Raw genomic sequence first — 15,426 nt, 5'->3', positions numbered from 1 at the left:
TGAAATACTAATAAGTTTATATTTGTTATAATTGTTCCTCGTTTTAATTATTGTATTGTTTTTAAGTGTTTTTGCACTACAAATAAGATATGTGCAGAGTGCACAGGAATTCATTCATTTTTTTTTTCAAATTATAATCTGGCCCTCCAGTTTTAGGGACTGTGACCTGGCCCTCTGTTTGAAAAGTTTGAGGACCCCTGATGTACAGCAAAGTAACTTATCAGCGGCGGTGTGAGCCAGCACCAGTAGCCAAAAGAGATAAAAAGAACACAAAAACACACAGACTAATGTTATCTCTTCCATAGACGGCTTTTCTTTGTAGTAAAATAATACGGTTATGCTATTTACAATAACAAGGTTTCTATAACACAAATAAAGTTTTTTACACTTTCTTCTTCGCTTCCATGCTGGGCTTCTTTCTCACGCAGATAAATAGCTTCAATCTCACAGAGCCTCTTCTCATCGAAGTTATACAGTAGCCTTTTATGCACAGCACCCTTTTACACTCAAGCTTCACACGTGATGGGCTTCTCTCACTGAAGCTGCTCACACCAGGTCTTCTCACACTGAGCCGAAATAACACTGAGATCTACCTCACACTGAGGGCTCTCAGACTGATGCCTCTCACACTGAGAGGAGGTTCTGCGGCAAGTGGAAAAGCCACCGCGACAGCAGCCTGAATTCCATAAACACACTGAGGCCCTTCTCCTACAGAGACCTCTCACAGATCGAGGCTACTAAACTACTTGTTTATAGAACTGCAGCTTTTGCTGAGTCACTGCATCCATTTAACCCTTTCAGTGCTTGACTCACATTTTTGTAATTAAAAATACCTAGTTGATTTTTAATATTTCTGAAAGATGCGACCTTTGCTGAAAGTGAGTTTGACAATCCTATTCCAGGAGTTGTTGTACAAAAAAGTAACATTTTCAGATACTGGCCAAGATCCTATACCCCAAGGTGTGTATAGAAGACATTATCGGAATTTTTTTGAAACCCGCGTAATATCTTAGGCTAGGCAGATGGAGAGGGGGTAGATACACTTCTTGGTACAATGTTTACAATGAAATGCGTTTCCTTTTGTTTTAGGAGTGAGACACCCCCGGTTCGTCTACGCGATGCTGTTACCCCCCAGCCTTACATGGGAAACTACCAGGGTTTCTCAGAAAATGGCGGTTCTGCTCCACTGCACCGTTTCCCAGTGGACGAGCCACCAAGGCCGGGTCCACCGTGGCAAGCGAACATAACCTTGGCAGCATCAGCAGAGGTGAACAGAAATGTGCGCCCTGAACCCCAGATCCAGCCAACTCGCAAAAATGAAGAAGAGCCGCCACTGCTGCATCGCGAGCCCCCTGAAGAGAGTAAAGCAGCCGAACCTCCTGTCATTCGGCCAGTGTTAGCCAAGAAGCCTCCTGCTGAACAGCCCAAAGAAGAGGTTCCTGTCAAAGAGGAGGTTCTGCGGAGAGTGGAAAAACCACCGCGGCAGCAGCATGAATTCCATAAGCAGCCCCGGCGGGAGTCCAAGACGGAGACACGTTGGGGGCCCCGTCCTGGCAGCAGCCGGCGGACTGAGGAGATCTCTGGGGAAAAGGCCCCGCGGCGAGCTGGGCCTATCAAGAAGCCTCTGCCTCCAAAGGAGATGAAGGACGAAAGTGAGGAGACTCGTCCTGCAGGGAAGGCCAAGGAAGTTGCAGAGGCTGTAAGCAACAAACCAGAGCCCCCTAAAGAGTCCCCAAAACCTGGAAAGGAGAACAAGGCCAAGCCAGTGTTAAATGGGGGAACAATCATGCCACCTAAAGAGCAGCAGCAACAACAACAACAACAGGGCCCATTGTCGCCAAGTCGTCGGCGTCGAGATGGCCCCTTTGAGCGTGGTGGTGGCTATGCTGGCCGTGGCCGAGCCAGGGGACGCGGAGAGTATTTTGCCAGAGGTCGGGGTTTCCGGGGAGCCTATAGCGGCCGTGGGCGAGGGGGGCGGGGGAGAAGCCGGGAGTTCCGTAGCTACCGTGAACCTTTCTACCGGCTGGACGATGGACCTGGTAAGCCCCCTGGGCCGGGCTCCAATTTCCGCCCACGCAATGCCAGCGAGACACGGAGCGAAGGCTCGGAGTATGAAGAGATACCCAAAAGGCGACGCCAGCGGGGATCAGAAACGGGGAGCGAGACTCACGAGAGTGCCAGTGACGTGGCCCATTCAGACAAGGAGGTGACTAAAGAACCAGCCCCGAGCCAGCGCAACCGAGGGCACCCGATGACAAACACATCTGCACCCTCTTCGCTGCACCCTGGCTTACCTCGGTTTGCTGACAAGATGCCTCCACGTCTCTCGGATCCTGGCACCCGTGGTGGGCGTGTCTTTACCCCTCGCGGTGTGCCCTCACGGCGGGGCAGAGGTGGTGGCCGTGCCCCTCCTGGTGGATGGAGCCCCCCATCCAAGCCCCAGCCCAACAAGAAGCCTGAGAAGCAACAAGAGGCACCTATGGAGTCCTCTGGAAAGGAGAAGGTCCCATCTGGACCTCCTGCAGTGACCCCAGAGGACTCCAATGTTTTCCAAGGTCCCCCAAAACAACAGCCTCTTGGTCCCAACCCAGACCGTGGCTTTGACCGGCCACCCCGACGACGGCGCCATGGGCGTTCTCAACAGCAGGACAAACCTCCCCGCTTCCGGAGGCTGAAACAGGAGCGCGAAAATGCAGCCCGGCTCAACGGGGAGCAGAGAGCAGCACAACCTTTTCCCCCAACAGCTTCGGTCCCGGTGCCAGAGGAATCAACCAGCAGGCGCGTGGCCGGCACAAAGTCCCCTGATCTCTCCAATCAGAACTCTGACCAGGCCAATGAGGAGTGGGAAACCGCTTCAGAGAGCAGCGACTTCACAGAGCGCAGGGGCGGAGGCGAGAAGGAGCCAGCACCGGGCGGGCCTCCCCCTACTGCCTTCCTGAAAGGGGGCTGTTCGGGTGCACCTTCTGTCGGTGGACGGCCTTCCAACAATGAGCTCAGCTTAGCCCAGAGGAAGGAGATGTCCAAGCGCAGCTTCTCCAGCCAGCGACCTGGCATGGACCGCCAGAACCGCCGCTCCAATCCTGCCCCTGGTGGAGGAGGCGGCAGGACTGGCCGTGGAGGGAGTGGCAGCGGGCGAAGCGGTGGTGACAAGAGAAGCTGGCCCTCTCCCAAGAACCGCAGGCAAGTCCTTGGAAGAGGGGGATTCGAGGGGAATTTATTATTATTTATTTATTTATTTATTATTTGCACTTGTTAACCGCCACTCTCAGCCCGAGGGCGACTCGTGGCGGTGTACAGAACATAGAACATAAAGACAACAGTTTACAGTAGATCAGGACCATAACACACATCTTACTAATACACAGCTAATTAAACTAAAAATCCGCTTCGTCTTGTTTGGGGTCATAATCAATCTCGTAGTCATAATCCATTCCGGTGGTCATTCCAAAAACATAGCACTTAGTTGAAGGCCTTTTCGAAGAGCCAGGTTTTCAGGCCCTTGCGGAAGGCCATGAGGGAATGGGTAGGCATGTGTGACTGAAGGGTGGGGGGACAATCTTGACCTGGGAAAGAGACAGGTAAAGCCAGGGGAGGTTCATATCTAACTTGAAATGAGGAATTGATCAACAGGAGGGATAAAACCTGTTGGGTAGATAGTAAAATGGCCTTGGGAGCATTTGAATATTCAGGAAAATCAAAAGCAGTGGCACAGCAGAGAGAGTATAGGAGATCAGCTCTTCTTTTACATTCTCCCAGGTTGGACTAAGACTTCTTGCCACTCAGAGAAGTGAGTAAGTCCTTTTAAATTAAGAGTTAAAATACAGTGCTTATATTGACCCATGGATAAATTGATCCATTTAGGAGGGCATTGGTTTGGAAACTAAAGTTTTTGGACTTGCATGTATATTTCTAATTCAATACTATTTTCATAATCCTTTACCATTAGGTTGGTGGAAAAGGCGATGTGAGTTGGAATATGAGCAAAATGTGGACACTAGTCCTATTTTTATATTTTTATACCAGTACTCGCTATATATATTTGTATACAAACATGCAAATTGTAGTTCATAGTAAACAAAAAGTGGCAAATCTGGGTGAAAGTTGATAAAATTTGAAAAACAAATTTTGGAAGGTAGTCATAAAGATGCATTGGGGGCATGGTGGAAGCTGTTGTGTTTCTCACTGATTTGACTTCTGAATGAGTAAGAATTTAAAGACAGCCTTAACTTGGGGAACGCCTGTATGGGAGGAGACATTCCCCAAGTACATGAAGTCCAGGCTGTTTAAGGGCTTAATGAGTCAAAAGCATCCCTGGGAAAGAAAGAGCTAGCTGATAAAGATGTGTCTAAATAGCCAATATGTGAAGTAGCCTATTCAAAGGCAATCCCATATAGACCATCTGAAGGTCATTGTAGCTTGTGTGATTGCTGCCAGTCAGTATTAGGCCCGTTGTGCCATAGGAGAGAAGTATACCTGCATAAGGGAGATTAAGCAAACATATTAAAGGCTTAATATGTATTCATTTTATTTTTATGTTACTGGAATTGTATGTTTTTAAGGCATTGAATAATTGCCTATATATAAGCTGCCTTGAGTCCCTTTAGGGATAGAGAAAAGCGGGGTATAAATAAGATAAAAATAAATAATAAAATAACCCATGTTTAAGGAGGCAGAGCAAAACAAATTTTGGGTCAAAGCCTAAAAAATGACAGCGTCTGTAGTTCACATTTAAACTGGTTATGCATCATATGTCAGATTCTGAGGCTTCAGCCAGTAGCTATTTTATCTTTCAGCCTGCTCTCTTTATCCAGAAGGGTATCTGTATCCACAGATTCAACCACTCAGAAAATATCTCCCTTCCTAAAAATCCCAAAATCAGACCTTGATTTGACCATTTAAAAAAAGGAATACCATTTTACTATGTGACTGTTTACGATGGAATTTCAACATCCCTTTTGGTGTCCATAGCAGGTCCTGGGACAACTCCCACTGTATTTTATTTTATCTATATTCTGCTTTCCTGGTGACAGATAGTCAGACAGGAGCTTTGGTGCAAGTGAAAAGTTACCTCACTTTCCTTCCAAATTATCTCAAAGAAATTGTTATGAGACTCATTAAACTGTATGGTCATTCTAAAAATTATGTGTTCTTTGCATGCGGGGTGGGTGTAGGTGAATTGATCTTGGGCTTATTTTTCATTAGCAAATTGGGATGTATTATCTAGAGTGCTGCTTCTTAAACTGTAGGTCCTGACTCCAAATGGGATCTCCTCAGCTAAGTGTTGGAGGTCAGAAAAATTTGACAACAGTAAAGATTTCTTAATAGGACCCAGTAGCCATTTTAGACATTTACATGAATCTATGGTGTAGTGTTTAGTGTGTACTCTGCAGAAGATGCTTCAGCTGTACTTCAGTAAACCTTGTAAATGCTGATTTATTATCAATAAATGTTTTGATTTTGGTATTTATTTTATATACGTGTATACCTGAAGTCATGCAAAACTTTCTCAGGCAGAAAGGGGTTGTGGGTGGAAAACATTTAATAAGCCCTGATCTAGAGCAAGGGTGGGCAACCTAGCAACCCCACAGAAAACCTTGGGGAATTGGATATGCCCTCTGCAAAAAATAACTTTTTTTGCCCCGTAATGCCCCCAAGAGTATCCTTGGTTTTTTTTAAAAAAATCCTCATTTTCTAGGGGCTTACTGGATCATTTTACACCTTTGAAGACTGATACATATAAACCAGAGGCTAGATCTTACTCGCTTTTTGTCTGAGAAAAGGGGTTCTCCTGGGCCTTGAGTGAACCAGGGAACAAGAATAAAATAGAGATACTCTCCAGGCACCATAGAAGGTGCATATAGGAGCATTTTAAAAAAGCATGCAGTCCAGGGAGTGAGGTACACCTTGGCATATAATCATAAAGAGCTCTCGTGGGCCATCCATTCCAGCCCCTGTCAAGAAGTAGGAAAATCACATTCAAAGCACCCCTGGCAGATGGCCATCCAGCCTCTGTTTAAAAGCCTCCAAAGAAGGAGCCTCCATGACACTCCGTGGCAAAGAGTACCATTGTTGAAGAGCGCTCACGGTTAGGAAGTTCTTCCTAATGTTCAGGGAGAATCTCCTTTCCTGTAGTTTGAAGCCATTGCTCCAGGACAGCAGAAAACAAGCCTGCTCCCTCCTCCCTTTGACTTCCCCTCACATATTTATACATGGCCCTCATCATGTCTCTTCTCAGCCTTCTCTTCTGCAGGCTAAACATGCCCAGCTCTTTAAGTCGCTCCTCATAGGGCTTGTTCTCCAGACCCTTGATCATTTTAGTCGCCTTCCTCTGGACACATTCAAGCTTGCCAACATTTCCCTTAAATTGTGGTGCCCAGAATTGGACACAGTGTGATTCCAGGTGTGGTCTAACCAAGGCAGAATAGAGAGGGAGCATGACTTCCCTGGATCTAGAGACTCGACTCCTATTGATGCAGGCCATAAATAGCTGCCATATCACATTATTGGTTCATGTTGAATTGTTTTCCACAAGGCCTCCCAAGATCTTTTTCACACATACTGCATAGAAAAGGGCTTTTCCCCCACTTGTGAGTCCTTTCTGCCTGAGATATATTTACATGACTCCTAAGAATTTAGAGGTATAAGATAGGTATAAAATCAAACCATTACTGATAATTTCCAAGGCTTGGTAAACAGCCTGATATTTTTTTTCATGGAGTACAGTTTAAGCATCTTGTGAAGAGTCCACCATAAATGCTGCATATTGTTGCTCACAGATTTGTGTAAACGAGTGGGATTCAGAAACTTTTCACTGTTGCCAATTTTTTCATGAACCCTCCTTTACAACAAGGAAGCTCGCCTTCCATTTTGTAATGCTTCCTCCCTTGCCGTCCTCCTGCTTCCCCAGCCGGAACACAGATGACCATTCTCCAGGCCTGAGTCTTCCTCCAGCGCCCACCACCAGTACAGTGTATCGCCTGGACCGCGTCATCCACAGCGACCCAGCTGGGATCCAGCAGGCCTTGGCCGAGCTTGGGAGCCGCCATTCCAAGCCAGCCTCCTCCCCTGGTCCAGCCCAGCCGCCCTTCCTGGGGTCCAGAAACAGCAATTCCTCTTCCCTCCCCTTGGGACGCTTTGAAAGTAGGAGCAGTGGGAGCACAGGTAACTTGTGATGCCTTTGGACATCCAGCCTTCAGCTCTGGCTTCTCTGGAACTAGACTACCCCAGTCCTCTTTTTACCCCTTTGAAGCATGGGCTGGGTGGTAAAAGGAACCCTATTTCTCTGGATGGAAGGGAGGAGGAGATGGCAGAAGGCGTTTTGGAGAACCAGCTAGTATGTTTTCCCCCTTGTATGCCATAGCTTATAGCAGGCATGGACAAACTTTGGCCTTCAGGTGTTTTGGACTTCAGCTCTCAGAAATCTCGGCCAGCTTATACCTGGAGGGCCGAAGTTTTCCCACGTCTGTCTTATAGCCTCTGATTTATGAAGCTTCACAGGATTGAGATTGGTACTTGAAGGGGGAGAGCTTCTGGAGGATTCAGAAGGAATCGTGGATCAAAGCTTGGTGAGCTGCTGCCAGCCAGAGTAGACAGCACTGGACTAACTGGAGATTTATGCTCTGACTCAGAGTAAGGCAGCTTTCTTCGTTACTTAGCTTGTTTTGCTGAGGATGTCACTTTATTAACTCTTCAGCTGAATCTGCCACCAGTAGCTCTTAAGAAGGCGGGGGGGGGGGGGGGAATTTATGCCTTCTGTTGTGTGAACCTAGATTTTTTGGAAGCAAACAAATAACTCTAGAGCAGAACTTCTCAAACTGTTTGTTGTGTCACATTAAGTATGTTGGTTTGCAGTTTCATTTCTTGTCACTTGAACGTAACAAGAAATGAAAAAAATGGAAATTCATTATAGTATCTTACCATAAAAAGTGCAAATCAGAGTTTTTTTATGAGATATGTTGTGGCCCCATACATTTTGTGTTATAATTCATGCGTGTGACCCTATATCTTATAAGGGGTTGGTTTAACCTCTGTTTTGCCAGTTACGGTGTTGCGAAATGGTGCAGTTGTAAGAGTTTTTCAACAGTAGAACTTACTGCCTCAATGCTCCTACGGAGGTTTTAAAGCAGAGACTGCATAGCCATTCTCTGGGGGTGCTTTAATTGTGCTTTCCCTGCATGGTGGGGGGTGGAATGGATGGCCCATGTTATCCCTTTCAATTCTGAGTCTAAAAAATGTGTCATCAACATGACAGGTTTGGAAAGTTCTGCTTTAGAGGCCGTGTTTCCTCAGAACATGCCTCTACAGACTATTAAGAGTTGCTGTCAAGCGGTGAGGGTCCTTGTGGCGTATGCTGCAGTCGAGTGCTTCTAGACTCAGAGATGGAAAATCTTAGGGCCTCCATCCTCAGTGAGATAGGTTTCCATGTATACCCCCCCCCCAATCCCTTTCGTTTCCTGTTCCTACCAAAAGATCCCATTTGACCAGAGATTCTGCATACTGTATTCCTCCCATCCAGATTCTTGCTTCCTAGACAAGAACCAACTGCTCCACTCCAACAGCGGGCCCCTAAAAGACTCTAGCACATTGAGCAACTTTCCTGCAAAGCAACGGGAACGGCCTCGCAAGCAAGACCTATTGCAGCAGGTACGCAAACAACCCATATTTTTCCATCGTCCTTTTGAGTGGAATGACAAAGGGCTTCTGTTTCCAGTTCTCAGAAATAACTTTCTCCCCTTCTCCCTCTTTCTCAGGAATCCCTGGCCTTCCCCAGTGGCCCAGGATTTTCAGCCCCCAAAGAAGAGGCTCCCGGGGAGCCGCGCAGCAGAAGTGTCCCAGTGTCTGAGGGGCTAGCCCCACAGATTTGGAACCAATTGAATTCTAGTGAGTTTCCTGAAATAAAGAGACAAGAGGGATAGACTCAAAACACTTGGGTTGGGGGGGAGTGGAGAAGGATATGGAGAGAATGTGATATTTATGCTGGCTCTTAATGTTTTATGTTACTATTTCTACATTATTTGTATTTTATGTGCTGCACCTTTGAGTGCCTTTTAAGCCACCCTGAGTCCCTCTGGGAGATGGTGGCGAGGTATAAATAAAGTTTTATTTTTTCTTACTATTATTGAGTTACTAAAGATGGCTATATTATTGAGTGATTCCTCATCCATTCTGAAAATCTTCGCTTCCTTTGGAATCTTGTAATGGGGGGGGGTGGTAAGAGAGGGTGGCTGAATTAGAATTTGGTATTGGGCTGAAAGTTCTTGGGAGGGTGGAGCAAAGGCCTTTTGAGAGGAGGACAAGACCATTCTCATCCACCCTTTGGTTCTTCATCAGACGCCTCCAGGAAAAGCTATAGGCCTGCATCTGTGGAGCCCTGGATTGACCCCTTGAATGCCTTTGAAGAGGTTGCCAGTACAGAGGTGAGGACACGAGCTGCCACGTGTTCGGTTAAAAGGTGGGAAAAACCTGCTCCAGAGATGTTCCCTATAGAGAAAAGAACTGGAAAGCCTTCCCATCTGGGGCTCTTCTTTCTGCTTCCAACCCACTTGGATAAAACATTTCTGCTCTTTCCTCAGATGAGCCTCTCCGACAGTGGCGTGGATCTCAGCAGCGACTCGCAGGTCTCTTCAGCCACGTGCAGCCAGCGAAGTTCTCCTGACGGGGGCCTGAAGGCCACACCGGACACTGGCAACAAACACAGTGGAGCCATCGGCACGGGGAGCAGTGACACGACGGTTGCAACTGGACCTGAAGGAGCTGAGCCGAAAGAGCAGAGACGGCGGCCACCACCAACCAGGGACTCCAGTCTGCTCAAGGAGAAGGTACAAAGTAGAGTTGGGCCCAAATCACTGTTAACGAAAAGATTTGGAGAACAAGCCCTATGAGGAACGGCTTAGGGAACTGGGCATGTTTAGCCTGAAGAAGAGAAGGCTGAGAGGAGACATGATAGCCATGTATAAATATGGGAGAGGAAGCCACAGGGAGGAGGGAGCAAGCAAGCTTGTTTTCTGCTTCCTTGGAGACTAGGACGCGGAACAATGGCTTCAAACTACAAGAGAGGAGATTCCATCTGAACATTAGGAAGAACTTCCTGACTGTGAGAGCCGTTCAGCAGTGGAACTCTCTGCCCCGGAGTGTGGTGGAGGCTCCTTCTTTGGAAGCTTTTAAGCAGAGGCTGGATGTCCATCTGTCAGGGGTGATTTGAATGCAATATTCCTGCTTCTTGGCAGGGGGTTGGACTGGATGGCCCATGAGGTCTCTTCCAACTCTTTGATTCTATGATTCTATGATTTGTAGTTTTTGAATGGCCATTTTCGTGCAAATTTCGAAAACAGAAAGGGAAAGAGAGAGACTAAAAGACCAGTGAAACTAATTCAGAGAGATGATATTTTCGGAAAGAGTTAAGTCCACAAAAGAGTTAATTCTCTCTGCCTCTACAGAGGCAGGGGGAATCTGTGGAGTCTTTTTCTCTCCCCAGCAGAAGATTCCTTCATTTTTTCTTGGAAAGTTCCCTCGTCCTCCAGAGAGAGCCCTTAGAAGTCGCTATCCTAGTGGTACTAGCATAGGGTAGCCATTGGAAGTTCCTCTTGGAGCATGATGGGTGTTGAAGTTTTTCCTTATGTGTCTGTCAATCAATTAAAAGCCTGGTGGTGTCCATACTCTAATTGGCTAAGAATGGACACAAGCTGCAACTACAATTCCCAGAACTGTCTCTTGTGGTTTGTCTTATTTTTTAAAATGCTACGTTTAAAACTTAAAATAATTCTTAAAAAATAAGTAGATTGGTAAATTGGGTTGTTGTAAGTTTTTCTGGCTGTGTGGCCATGTTGTAGAAGCATTCTCTCTTGACATTTTGCCTGCATCTGTGGCAAGCATCCTCAGAGGTTGTGAGGTTTGTTGGAAACTAGGAAAATTGGGTTTATATATCTTGGAAGGACCAGGGTGAGAGAAATGTTGTAATGTAATCCAGCTTGTCTGTTGGAGCTAGGTGTGAATGTTTCAATTGGACACCTTGATTAGCACTTGATGGCCTGACAGTTTTTAGGTGTGGTTTGTTACTACCTGGGAAATTTCTTTCTTGAGGGATGATTAGGTATTCCTGATTAATTCTTGTCTGGAGTTTCCCTGTGTTTGAGTTTTGTTTTTTATTTACTGTTTTAATTTTTAGAGTTTTTTAATACTGGTAGCCAGATTTTGTTCATTTTCATGGTTCCTTCCTTTCTGTTGAAATTGTCCACATGCATGTGGATTTCAGTGGCTTCTCTGTGTAGCCTGACATGGTAGTTTTAGAGCGGTCTAGCATTTCTGTGTTCTCATATAATATGCTGTGTCCATGTTAGTTAATTAGGTGCTCCGCTATGGCTGACTTCTCTGTTTGAATTAGTCTGCAGTGCCTTTCATGTTTTTTGATTTGTGTCTGGGCAATGCTGCTGCATTTGGTGGTCCCTATGTAGACTTGTCCACAGCTGCATGGTATACAGTAGGCTCCTGCAGAGGTGAGAGGACCCTCTTGTCCTTTGGTGGATTGTTTTGAAACTTGGAAGGCATACATCCAATCTCTGTTCACATCCAGTGTTTATTTTAAAAAATTTAATTTATTACATCTGGCCTGGCCATAAGGTTTAAATTCTCTGTGTTATTGTTTATATGTGAATTATATTAATTGTACTGTTTTATTTGCTTGCTGTTTTGTTTTTACTGGTGTGTTGTTGGGCTTGGCCTCATGTAAGCCGCCTCGAGTCCCCTTGGGGAGATGGCGGCTGGGTATAAATAAAGTTTTATTATTTATTATTATATTGAGGCCTGCAGTTGTAAATGGGGTCTACAACCGAGGTATTTCATGCAAATAGGCCTTAAAATGGCTGAAGATTGAGACTTTATGATGTTTCCCATTGTAGCCAATGGGCCGAATCTCTGCCGAATGAAAGTGAAAACACCCCTCCCTTTTTGGCTAACTTTTTGGTAAACGAAATTAGGGATCAGACAGAAACAGACCCAAAAACAGTATGCATTTTGGCCTGAATGCATGTGACTAGTAGAAACTCTCTTCAAGGGACCAGGAAACCTTCACACACACAGTTTTCTCAAATCTTATGTCCTCTGGATGTCTTGGATTGCAGTTCCTACTTTGGAGAGAGATGGAGATTCCCATCCAGAACATCTGGAGGGCACAAGGTTGGGAAAGACTGCTCTGCAATATGAGTGAAAGTACAGCTTCCTTGCTGCAAAGGGCAAATGGACTCTCAACTGATCCATTTGCTTCCTGGGTCAAGAGGGCTCCCTAAGGCTCACCACTCTACCTTTTCTGATTAGGTGAGTGGTTCCCCTGAACCTCCGCCCCGAGACCACCCTCCTCCTGGCGCAATCGGCACTGAGCGTTCCCAGCGAGCAGAGAAGGCAAAAGACAGCAGTGAGGGTCTGGGCACCATGAAGTCAGAGGCAGGGGCTCAGCTGGATAACTCGGGGGCCTGCCCACCCATCCAGTTTGGAGCCAGTGAAAAGGTAAGGACAAAGAGTTGGGGTGGGGTTGGCTCATTTCTCCCACCGCCCCCCCCCCCCCCCCCCCCCCCGGTTTCTGAGCGCAATACATTGGATTCCTAATCTCCTTCAGGATGCTGATCTCCGCTTCATAGTGAATGAAGGCCCGAAAGCTGACAAAGAAGCACTTACTGAAGGGGTGAGTGGTTCTGCATGATGTGGGGGCTCAAGGGGCCAAAGAGCGGCTGGCTTGGGAGTTTTGACGGTTGTAATTGGGGAAAAAAATACTGCTTCCCAATTTCTGGTAAATTGCTATCCTTGCCTGCCAATTGTGAAGATACAAATAACCCCATTGTAGTCACAGGCAGTGTGGTGTTCCCCAGTGGTCCCCCGGATTACATTACGACATTGAAATATTCCAGTATTGGCCAGAGAGGCAAGTGGCTTATTTTGTTTAGGCGCCCTCTCTATTTTTATGGTACATGATGCCAGGATTGTTGGATACATTGCTAAGAACATTTTTTTTTATTTATTTAGAACTTTTGTTTTCCTGTCGTAGTCCCTGTGAATCGCACATGTGATATCTCAGCGCTTGCGCAATAGCTTTCGGAACCTTCTAGAATACAAGAAAAAACACTTGACTCCCGGTTGGCCCCACCCACCTCGCCCCGAGTATAAGTAGCCCGTGGGAGGGGCCAGCCGTCAGTTCTCTTTTCCGCGCTCCACGGATAGCTTGGGAACCCTTGTTTTGCTCTGACTTGACTCTTTATCGGACTGATTATACCCTAACGGACTTGGCTTGGCTTGATTTGACGAAGGTATTGGTTAGCGTTTTGGACTGTTCCCTCTGCCGGCTTTAGACTTGGATTGCCTGACCATTCTCACCTCCCCAACCTCTGATTCGGCCGCCTCTCGACGATCCGCTATGTCGACTACTTCCTTCAAGAGGTGTTCTAACCCCTCTTGCCCCAATACCTTCCCTGACACCGACGGCCACTCTCTATGCCTGGCCTGCCTGGGCGAAGGTCATCTCGCCCAATCCTGTGCGGTTTGTTTGGCCTTTACGGCTCAAACCAGGAAGAATAGGGAGGTGCGACTTAAGGCCGCCTTGTATGAGAAGGCCCTTCTTCCTCCGTCTCCCCTTGGCCATGCAGGGCCCTCTCCCGGCCCCAACTTACCCTTTTCGCTTCAGGATGATCCCAGGGCCAAGAAGAAGGCCAAAAAACCCAAAGAAAAGGGCGCTCAAGATGGCGGCCGCTCTGCCCTGCCGAAGAAAACGGCTCCTAAAAGAGCGGGAACCGCGGATAAGACCTCCGCTCCCCCCTCCCTCTCGGGGAGAGCCTTGCCGAGCCTCCAGCGGCCCCTGCCGGCCACCAACACCATTGCAGGCTCCTCCATTGCGGCGCCATCCACCGTTGAGGGGATGAGAGATCTCGCTTCGCCTGGGCCGATGCCCGTGCTCCTGCCTCCCGAAACTGCCCTTCCTCCAGCCTTAGGAGGAACACCTCTCATGCCTGCCGCCCTTTCCCCGGGCCCGAATGTAATCTCGGTCCCGGCTGGGACCCAGGGCTCGCCAAACACCATCGCGAGCCCTGAGCAGCAAGCTCCGCCCCCACAGGAAGTCGGCAGGGGCACCCCGCCCACACAGCGCGCGGCTGCCGGAGCCCCGCCCACACAGGGCTCGAGCGTCCCTGCTGGAGCCCCGCCCACACAGGGCTCGAGCGTCCCGACGCCGAGAGAAACGAGCCCCGGGATGGGAGCGACGGCAGGGAGTTCGGCATTGCTGACAGGGAGCCACGAGCTCGCCATGCCGCCGCCGCCTCCTGCCCCCCCCTCGCCCGAGGCGAGGTCGACGAGATGGGGCCGTTCTGCGCGCCACTCCAGCAGGCGCAGGCGTCGCTCCCGATCACCCTCCCGGCGGAGCGGAGGTTCTCGACACCGTCGACGTCGCTCTCACACGAGAAGCAGGGCGAGATCTTCATCATCATCATCGTCCTCCTCCTCCTCTACCTCCTCCTCCTCCCCTCCGCGCAGAAGACGCCGCCGCGGCTCGAGGTTCTCCCGCTCCTCTTCCTGCCGCCCGGGGGCCTTTCCACCGGCCCACGTCCCACCGCTGGGGTGCTGGCAACTGGGCCCAACAGGACAGCTCGTCTATGTGTCGATGCCCTCACAGCTGACGATGCCTCCTCCTCCTCCGGCGGCGCCTCAGCACCCTTCCGCTGCCCTGATGACCGGGATGGTCTCTGCCACACCTGCCAGGCCGGTAGTCCCCTTGCCTGCAACGGACCCCACCCCCGGGACCGGGGCTTGGGACCCCAATTCGAACCTGACTGACTTGGGAAGGTCAGAAGGGTCCGCCCCTGCTGGCGCACTGGCCCTGACCCACCAACCTGTGGCGCCTCTTACCGTGCCTTTGCCCGCACCACAGGCCTCCAACACCCCACTGATGGCCTCTAGTGCGGATCCGCCTGATCCAGTGACCCACGACGAAGGGGAACTGCCGGACACTGACTCAGACGCTGAGCCGCTTGAGGCTCCTCAGCTGCAGGGGGGTGAGGACAATGTTTTGCCTGCAGACTTTAATAAGTTCGCTGCCTTAGTGGAACGTATGATTAAGGCCCTGGAGATTCCCGTCCCGAAACCCCCGGAGCATGTGGAGGACCCCATGTTCCCTTCGGAGGAACAGAACGTGGTTGTGTCCTCCACCCTCCCCCATCTCCCTTACCTCCTGAAGTTGGCTAAGATAATTGATGTACCCCCCTCGTCTGTACCAGCTGTGCCTAGACGCCTAGACTCTATGTATAAAATAGATATGGCCACCGCTAAATGGGTTTTGGCGCCTCCCAAGGCTAACACAGTGGTGGCCGAGGTGTCGAAGTCGAAGCGCTCTAAGCCTTCCCAAACTGCCCCTCCCGACAGGGAGGGCAGGAAACTCGATACACTGGGGAAGAA

The 15,426-nt window shown here is 48.7% G+C and overlaps 1 protein-coding gene across 3 annotated transcripts in view; it reads left to right on the top strand.

The window, feature by feature from the left end:
* PRRC2A (proline rich coiled-coil 2A) overlaps nt 1-15,426 on the top strand; it is a 55,776-nt gene that overhangs the window by 27,275 nt on the left and 13,075 nt on the right. For all 3 annotated transcript variants that reach the window (XM_067463312.1, XM_067463310.1, XM_067463311.1), the window contains exons 16-23: nt 1,090-3,180; nt 6,908-7,161; nt 8,516-8,643; nt 8,751-8,880; nt 9,331-9,416; nt 9,573-9,818; nt 12,310-12,498; nt 12,608-12,673. In XM_067463312.1, coding sequence (XP_067319413.1) covers nt 1,090-3,180; nt 6,908-7,161; nt 8,516-8,643; nt 8,751-8,880; nt 9,331-9,416; nt 9,573-9,818; nt 12,310-12,498; nt 12,608-12,673 — 3,190 coding nt within the window. The remainder of the gene's footprint in view (nt 1-1,089; nt 3,181-6,907; nt 7,162-8,515; nt 8,644-8,750; nt 8,881-9,330; nt 9,417-9,572; nt 9,819-12,309; nt 12,499-12,607; nt 12,674-15,426) is intronic.

This window comes from Anolis sagrei, chromosome 2, assembly GCF_037176765.1.
Source record: "Anolis sagrei isolate rAnoSag1 chromosome 2, rAnoSag1.mat, whole genome shotgun sequence".
Taxonomy (NCBI): Eukaryota; Metazoa; Chordata; class Lepidosauria; order Squamata; family Dactyloidae; genus Anolis; species Anolis sagrei.
Note: the sequence above shows the minus strand (reverse complement) of the source record. Positions and strands in the feature narration are given on the sequence as shown.